Here is a 9,756-nt window from a genome sequence, read left to right on the forward strand (position 1 = left end):
CTACAGGATAAAAGAAAATAGTCAAGATAGTAAGGCTGACCCCGACCAGTCGAATAGTTGACTAATCGATCGAAAGGAGCCGTAGTCGACTGCCAACCTCTTAGTCCAATGCAATTATTTTTTTAGAAATTGGCTAACGCTAATGGCGCGCATACCAGTGAGGCTAACTGCCTAAGAAAACGGGCACAGAGGCACTGAAAGATGATTTCACCGTCTAATGAACACACTAGACAAATATCAAGATGTATCCATCAGCGGCTAGATGGTGCAGTGGGTTCGAGCCCAGCTCTCCACATTGCTTTCAGCTTGGCTGGTCGTTCATACTAATACAATTGGCAGTATTAGGGGGTGGGAAGCTGATGGGTGGGGATCGGACGCTGTGGACAGCGACTCCTACAGGTCGGTTGGTGCGCCTGCGCAGTAGAATCAGGAAGCGACGGGGGCGGCGTGCCCTCCAAACGCAGACCCCCGACGCTGAAAGATTGCGCTGTGCAGGTGAAAAGATGCGACGGCTGCTACCTCGAGTACCGGAGGGGACTCGTGCAATGTATGGCTTTGTCCACATTACAGCCGGCTTGTGAGAGGCATGGCCTAACAGCGTTCGAGACAGGGGAGGGTAGAATTGGACGATACAAAATTGGGATGGGAGAAAAATAAAAAAATGGGAGAAAAAGTAGATAAAAAAAATATATATGTATCCATCAGTGGACCAATTGCATGCTTTCACAGAGGACAAGAAGCCTTCAGTCGACTCTGTCAGACATTAAGCACCCCCCACAACCCAAATGGAATGATCAAAAAATAAATTTAAAATTTAAAAATATATATTTATAAAAGAAAATTATTCAGGGGGGTAGTCGACTACTAGTCGACTATCAGCAGATTTTGGCCAATCAAAGTCGACTACCGGTATACAAATCCTTCTGGGACATGCCTACAAGATGGTAATCAAGATTCAAAATGCCCAGCCCAGCCAAGTCCAGCCCAGCCCACATACACACACGCAAACACATTTACACCTCTATTCAAAGTAAAACACGCAGGACATAGTATGTGTGCTGCTGCACTTTAACCAAACGCGGGGATGGTCCCAAATTAAATTATCGATGCATGGTCGGAGACGATGTTTAGTATTCGGTCTCCGTCTTCCATCCTGTAGAGAGGAAGGGAGGAAGACCTTCTGGGCTTTAAGCCAAGGACAGGGATGTGTACCGCTGCTACAGAACACGAGACGAGAGAGAGGTCTGGCTATACTGTCCAGGCCCATATTTTTTTCTAACTCAATATGTTCCTCATCTCGGGCCTGAGAGAAGCAATCTCACTGTATTGTGCAGTGGGAGAACTGTGGGCCACCAGGTATCAAACAGCGTCTCTATCTAGCGCCTGCGAGATGCACGCTCCTCCAAGGGGAGGTGGAAGATGGAGGAGACGGTTATTGAAGTCATCACTCTCGCACATCGCTCCCCAGAGATAAGAGTTTGTCGTCGGAAACACCGAGCTGTACAAGCGCACTGTCAGCCCGGAGGACGTCAGGAAACGCGGGATCGTTTACTGGCTGTGTTATGATGAGCGATGAGGCTGAGTGATAAGTTGACAAGAGCAATATTATTTCCACATAAGATCGGTGTGTATGAATTGAACGATAAACACTCAGAAAGGGGGTCATTATCTACCTGGTCAAGGTCATCAGAGAGGGCGATGCCTGTGAAGGAGGTAAGAGAGAGGTTTTAAGATGGAGAGAAGCCTAGTAACGCTATACACACCATTACATTTACTTTACACCCGGTACTGTGGAAAAAAAAACTCTACTCTAATTTCCCAGCTGATGGGACAATAAAGTGACTCTTGACTCTTTAAGATGGAGAGAAGCCTAGTAATGCTACACACCATTACATTACTTTACACCCGGTACTGTAGAAAAAAACTCTGCTTAATCGGTTAGCCTGAAAGGTTAGGTGCTAGATCCCCTTTCTTCTCAGGACTTACTGTGGCATTTGCAGAAAGGTCCAAGATATAGGGTTGAGAGCCACATAAAGCTTATAATACTGCGTTAAAATGTATAAGTAATGGTACTGGACTTTTAGCGTGAAGAACTAGGGTGTTCTGGAACGTGGCCACTCACTGCGTGACAGGTTCTCCAGGGCCTTGCCCAGCTTCTTGCTCTCCTGGAGGATGTGGTTCAGCTCGTCAAAGTCCCGGGTCTCCCTCCAGTCCCACGACGGGTGCTCGATCGACCGCGGCACTGAACACCGTAGGAAAGAAAATAATGAAACACAAACACACAACATCCTTCAGGCACTGCGGACATCGACACGGAGCAAACACACACTTTCAGTATTCTCAACACAACCCACAATCTGCAACCCAGCAGCATACACAACAACACCAATCAAACGCTCCAGAAATAACTACAACTGCAAAACAGCCTTAATTAGATATCCAATCTGTAAAGCAGCCCCGAACCACAAAAGACTGTCATTGAGGGATGTATTGTTTGTCCCGACAGAGCTGTGTGAATTGTGTTGCAGGTGGATGGGAGTATCATGGAAATGCTTGAGGACAAGTCAATGTGTCCCTCTTCCAGAAGCACAGGGCTACGGGGCGAGAGGGACACAAGGTGATTAGCTTTCAGAAACAGGTCAAACAGGAACAGAAAATGACCCACATACTGAATGGCCGTCCCAGCCACGTCCTCTAGCAATGTCCCTCGGTCTCATTGTGATGGTTTATTCATGAACAGGAGAATATGGACATTATTTATAGAGAGAGAGAGAGAGAGAGAGAGAGAGAGAGAGGAGAGAGAGGAGAGAGAGAGAGAGAGAGAGAGAGAGAGAGAGAGGAGATGAGAGAGAGAGAGAGATGAGAGAGAGAGAAGAGAGAGAGAGAGAGAGAGAGAGAGAGTGAGAGAGAGAGAGAGAGATTCCCCTATGGTGTGTGGAGGATACCTATGTACTTCATCCATATCTAACGTGGTTATGCTCTGACATCACTGTAGTTGAATAAAACATAAAAATTGCTGCTGGGGTAGCAATTGTATGCAAAACAAACACAGTGGCCTGTCTGTCCCTTGAGGCTCTCTGCTACAGTAGAGGCAGTATAGTATGCCAATAATGGCTGCACTAATATACTGATTAGAATGCACTGCAAAGGGACACTGCAGAAGCTAGTGCACACGTATGCATGCACATACACACATACACGCAGGCACGTGCACACATAGAGACCCAAGGGGTGCCTGAGCACCTGCCTTTTTTTTCTTTTTTACCGTTACGCATAGTATAGACTGCCCTTCCAACTGAAAAATGTCAGGATAGAATCAAAATATTTGGGTAAAGAGAGAGAGATGCCCCATATTCCATTGCAGTTTGCACGGCCTCCTCAGCGTGCCTCTCCACTGACCTATATATTTTATGCATAGCGTGGGTGGTGATGATGATGATGATAGAAACCGCTGTGGCGCATACAGTTGAATGCTGGTATTACACTCATTGAGGGACACGAAGAAGTCAAGTCTTTGGGAATCTCAAATACAAATCGGGATTGGAAATAAAAAAGGCATTTATATTAAACAATACAGAATATACAGCACTTCTTGGGGTCTGTAGGGTAAGCACTTATTCCTCCCCCCTGAACATTATGGAGATGTATGGGCCTTTTAAGGTCAGTGATAAAAGTGTCTTTCAAGGTTAAGTAAGCTCCTGCACTGATTATTATAGTTCAATATTCAATATTTGATCACCAAAACCCCCCCAAACCCCCCCCCCCCCCCCCCCCCCCCCCCGAAAAGGGCCCTTAAAAATCGGATTTGCGCGCTACACGAGCTCGGTTAAAAGACACACAGGCTTTTCAGCCTTTGAGCACCTGCCCCTCTAAAGTCCTGTGCACGTCCCTGCATACACACACACACACACACACACACACACGCGCGCGCGCTTGTGTTAGCAATATGATGTTGACAGACAGTCTTATGCTGCAGTGAGCCGTCCTCTAGCCAGCTTTAGCCAGAGCAGGGAGCTTGGCATTCACAGCCATGAACACAGAGCACAATATCCTGCCAAACACACAGAAACAGACTGAGGGAAAAGAACCATCACAACACCACCACCACCGGTTAAGGAACCTTCACTGTTCTCTGCCGCCTCTGCGTCATTCTAGTGCTGCTGTGTGTGTATCTACTAGCATAACAGCTTAGCCCCCGAGGGTTAAAGATTCAGATCCCTCCGGGGATCTCCCCATTATTGGCATCAATCAAACGGAGCTAACGGTGCAGGGCATTAACCCAGTAACATACTGTACACACATGTGGCAGTAAATCATTGAAGGGAGCAGGGATAGAGCAGTGTAATGCCTCTGTGTCAGGGTTAGAAGCGCTATGAAGAAAATGTGTACAGTATGTGAAAGATTCCTCTACACGGGACCAGCATCGTGGCTGGAATGAATTAGTCTGACCAATCTGACAACAAAATAATAATAATAATAATGTTTCTTATACAACTTTCTGAAGGCAGACGCTATATGTTTATTATACAACTTTCTGAAGGCAGAAGCTATATGTTTATTATACAACTTTCTGAAAGCAGAAGCTATACATTTCTTATACAACTTTCTGAAGGCAGACGCTATATGTTTATTATACAACTTTCTGAAGTCAGAAGCTATATGTTTATTATACAACTTTCTGAAGCAGAAGCTATACATTTCTTATACAACTTTCTTAAGGCAGAAGCTATATGTTTCTTATACAACTTTCTGAAGGCAGAAGCTATATGTTTATTATACAACTTTCTGAAAGCAGAAGCTATACATTCTTATACAACTTTCTGAAGGCAGACGCTATATGTTTATTATACAACTTTCTGAAGTCAGAAGCTATATGTTTATTATACAACTTTCTGAAAGCAGAAGCTATACATTTCTTATACAACTTTCTTAAGGCAGAAGCTATATGTTTCTTATACAACTTCTGAAGGCAGAAGCTATATTTCTTATACAACTTTCTGAAGGCAGAAGCTATATGTTTCTTATACAACTTTCTCTGAAGGCAGAAACTATACGTTTCTTATAACACTTTCTGAAGGCAGAAGCTATATTTTTCTCATGGCCAGTACAGAGAGACTCAGGAGCTTCTATCCCCAGGCCATCAGGATGCTCAACGACAATGACACTATTTAACAACCCATCATCTACACTCACAGCACACACATCACACGCCACACACTCACTTTAAATAAACACTCACCGTAACACCCACTCTAAACACTTTAACACACTTTATATTTAATAGCAAAGAGATTTGCACTACAACTCATACCTCATTGCACTTACCCTAAAGTTGTACCTGATCCCATTGCTGCATTGTACCTCACTGTTACTCCTTTTTACTCTGTATTGTATATTGTAATATATGTATATTAGATTGACTGAACACTTTTTGTTTACGTACTCTTGACTTTTTCTATTTTATACTTTTTATCTATTTTATCTAGCACACTCCCAGGAGCTCATACAGGGGGGGAAAAAGCATTTCATGGAAAAGTATTCTGTAGTTTACTATGACAACTATTAAAGAAACTTGAAACTTGAAACTTGAGGAATAGTAGTAGATGAACAGACACTCACATAGACTTGGACTCTGGAGATGGAGGGGACAGGTTGCACACGGCCAGGTCACTCTTGGACTTCTTGGGTTCTTGGAGTGAGTCTGCCAGGGCTGGTCATAAGTTTTCATAGTTCCTGCACTCCCTGCGACTTTTGGTTTCTGCCGGGAGAGACACAGTAGTAGTCACTGCAGTATCACACAACACAACAAGGACATGCTGTAGAATGCTCACGTTTAATTCGGTGTGTTTTGTTGTGTGTGTTTGTGATTACATGCGCATTATATATGTAATCTAAAGATAACCTACTGACTGACTGAGTGGCAGACGGACTGAAGTAACAGACTGAGTGACATAGTGACTGACTAAGTGTAAGAGTGAGTGACAGTCTGTGAGGTGCTTCACATCTAAAAATAGAAATGGAGAATCTTTTGTTCACTAGTTGATTGACTGAGCTTCTCATACAAGGAGTAACACTGACTAGACAACCGGTCAATATGAGTTGTCTTTTTGTTTTTTGGGGGCTTTTACCTGTATTTTTCACCCATCCCAATTGAGTCATTATGCCAATTCCCTTCCTGGGTCATTGCGCGCATTGCCCCACTGTCGGCCTGGGAAGGGTGTAGAACTCACCACATGTCCCCTTCCGATACATGTGGAGCCACCAGCCGCTTCTTTTCACCTGACAGCGAGGACTCTCACTGGGGGAATGTAACGCGTGAGGAGGTTCACGCTATTTCCCCCCGATCACCTCCCTGCTGAACAGATCGCCCCTGACCGACCAGTAGGGAGTCGCAGGACACACACCCCACCCGGCTTCCCACCCGGAAACACTGCCAATTGTGTTAGTAGGGACGACTGACCAAGCCAGAGGTACCGCGGACAGCTGGATTCGATCCCAGAGTGTCTGCGGGTGGTAGGCGTCTGTGCTTAGTCCCACTGCGCTTCCAGTCCCGCATCCTGTCAATATGAGTTTTTAATTGTATTTTGCAACTATTAAATCTTATGTTTATGTTGGCCATGTTGGTAAAACAACTACTTTCTCATTTATGACCGGTTAAGAAAGTAAAAAAAAAAAGAAATACTCTTGATAGAGTAGATGGAAAACATCAGGAACTGGATTCCTTCAAACACAAGTCAACCTTCAAAGTGTGAAGAGTCCTAAGGGAGATGTCATCCTTTTGGATATTCATTTTCATATGTTTTTCTTCTATTGTAGTATTAAATCACACATTTTACTATTCAATACTATTTGCAGCAACAATAACCCTAACAACATTGTACTGTGGCCCAAGTATGGGAGGTAATATTGTATCAGGAGCTCTCTAATGATGCCCCCTTAACCATAACCCTAACCATTCATTCAATCGCCGTATTTACAGTGTCATCAAGATGTTACATTCAGAAGTGTCATAGTGTGTTAATAAATACAGAAACATCAGACAAATAAAGAGCACATTTTAAATAAATACAAAAATGTAAAGTAATTTAAAAACACAAGTAACAATTACAAGTAAAAACAACTACATATTGTGGTTATCAAGGTACTAAACCGACCCATAGACACTAGAGTGTTTCAGAGTTTCCTGCAGGGTATTCCATGAGGTAGGGGCACAGAAGCCATAAGACGATCTATCAAGTTCAGTAGAAACCTCTAGGCACTCAAAGTGTAAGACGATCATTGGATCGTGTACAACAGGGTCCAGTGGTCCATTCCAATAAAGAAGTAATATAATTTGGACAGTCTCTAATTAAGGCTTTATAAAGAAACAGATCCAATTGGGGGGGGGGGAGGGGGGGGGGGGGGTACCACATAGTCTCATGCGCCTCTGCCCTTGCCTGAGGTGTTAAACAGTCTGATGCTGAGGGGACAAAGGACCCCCTGTACCGCTCAGTCCGCGAGCGCAGCAAGATTAGCAGTCCACTTGCGGCTGCTCCTCTGTCCTGCCAGGGTGTGATGGAGAGGGTGGCTGTCATTCTTCATGATGTCCTGCATCTTACTCCTTATGCGTCTCTTCACCACAGCCCCCAATGAGTCCAAGCTCCTACCCAGCACTGAAGCAGCCTTTTTGACCAGCTTGTCCAGCCGCCTAGTGTTCTGGTTTGCCATGTTGCCTCCTCAGCAGACTGCGGCATAACAAATAACACTTGCCACCACAGACCCTCAAAGGACTTGAGCCTCCTAAGGAAGAACAACCGTCTCTGTCCCTTCCTGTAGAGGGCATCCGTGTTCAGGTATCACGTCCAGTTTGTTGTCCACCACCTCAATGTCCTACCCATGGATGTTGACTGGGTGACGGGGGGCTTGGTTAAATGCACAAGTCACACGAGTGAGTTCAAGGCAGATGGGGATTTTTTAACGTAACAAGTGTTATGATTGGCTGAGGACATAGGCACTAAGCCAGGGTGATGCAGCAGTGTGAGGAGAGTACAGTTAGGCAGAAATCTCAATTTGGCCAAAAGATTACTTAGGCAATTATAGTATGAGGCTAACGATATGCTACAAACCGGTCCATGAGCCTATCGTATGTTGACTATGTACAATGTGTGTGTTCTTGGTTCTTACCCACCTGGGGTAGCTTCATGGCCCACAGCGCAGCAGAGCCAGACAAGGTTCTGAGCAGTTTGCCCGGGCTGTCCTGCTTGGTCTGTAGGTGATCGATGAGAAAGGGAATAGGATGATCGGGGGTCTCAGTTATCAGTTTGGTCATCACTCCTACAGTAGAAGAGCAACAACACAAAGAGATGTCAGACTGAGAGAGAGAGAGAGAGAGAGAGAGAGAGAGAGAGAGAGAGAGAGAGAGAGAGAGAGAGAGTGAGAGAGAGAGAGAGAGAGAGAGAGAGAGAGAGAGAGAGACAGAGACAGAGACAGAGATGAGAGAGAGAGAGAGAGAGATGAGAGAGAGAGAGAGAGAGAGAGAGAGAGAGAGAGAGAGAGAGAGAGAGAGAGAGAGAGAGAGGAAGAATGACATACAGACAGATGAGGGACAGACATACAGAAGGAAAGACAGACAGAAAGATGGAAGACAGGTAGGGGTGGAAGGATGCCATGAGAACAGAAAGCGTGTGACAGATAAAGGCCCCATTGAGACCTGGCGTTAAGATCTGATCCGGGTGATATGATCACAAGTGGACAGCTTCAAGTACATCTGTTCACACACTTAGAATTAGAATGGGTCTCCACGTGCATCTCGAGTGACCCACTCAATATGCAAATAAACACATAAGCCTACACCTACAGGCTACTAAAGATCCATGCGATTACATAGATAATAATAGATAGATAATGTAATAGAGCACAATGCAGTGTTTCTATTGCAATGTTACTGTGAAATCCCTTTCATTTAGAGACTAAACAACTTTTCAAATGCTTCCCGACAGTGAGAATGGAGGGATCTCTCTCTCTCTCTCTCTCTCTCTCTCTCTCACTCTCTCTCTCATCTCTCTCTCTCTCTCTCTCTCTCTCTCTCTCTCTCTCCTCTCTCTCTCTCATCTCTCTCTCTCTCTCTCTCTCTCAACATCAGTGCATAAATATGAGGGCCGGCCATACTCGTTATTCTCCTTCCATATTCTCATTGTGGATATTACCTGCACCTCGCCTGCATTGTGCATGAATTAGCTTTTCTGTTTTCCGAACAGACGCCAAATATATGCCAAACACGATGATAGACCAGTATACCACTCCAGAACACTTTCAGCATAGCATGACCAGTATACCACTCCAGAACACTTTCAGCATAGCATGACCAGTATACCACTCAGAACACTTTCAGCATAGCATGACCAGTATACCACTCCAGAAACACTTTCAGCATAGCATGACCAGTATACTGTTGAGATCAGAGGTTCTGTGTAGATTGTTAGTAACTGTCTAACTGTACATATGGCTGTTTACACTAGTAACTGGTTTACCTGCATATATAACTGTCTCCACCAGTGACTGTCTAGTTGCATATATATCTGTTCCCACTAGAGGGCGCTCTAGGCGGAGCCACCAGGTACAACCACCTTGTGGCGAGTATAAAAGCAAAGGTATACTCCCACTTCGTTCTCTCCCCCCATGCCTCTCAGAGAGAGGAGACTGTATGTTACTGCTGCTTTCCATGTGAATATAAAAGAACAACGCCAGTTAAGGCTCAAGATAGAAACCATGCCTCTT

At 44.7% G+C, this 9,756-nt stretch overlaps 1 protein-coding gene across 1 annotated transcript in view; it reads right to left on the minus strand.

Annotated features, from left to right (window-relative positions):
- Nucleotides 1-9,756, minus strand: part of cUnh8orf34 (chromosome Un C8orf34 homolog) — a gene marked incomplete at both ends in the record, with an annotated part of 268,122 nt that overhangs the window by 177,442 nt on the left and 80,924 nt on the right. The window contains 6 exon segments of the mRNA XM_084325912.1: nt 1,674-1,702; nt 2,123-2,242; nt 5,620; nt 5,622-5,689; nt 5,692-5,758; nt 8,168-8,310. Coding sequence (XP_084182038.1) covers nt 1,674-1,702; nt 2,123-2,242; nt 5,620; nt 5,622-5,689; nt 5,692-5,758; nt 8,168-8,310 — 428 coding nt within the window.

This window comes from Notolepis coatsorum (assembly GCF_963971535.1).
Source record: "Notolepis coatsorum genome assembly, chromosome: 12".
In the NCBI taxonomy this organism is placed as follows: domain Eukaryota; kingdom Metazoa; phylum Chordata; class Actinopteri; order Aulopiformes; family Paralepididae; genus Notolepis; species Notolepis coatsorum.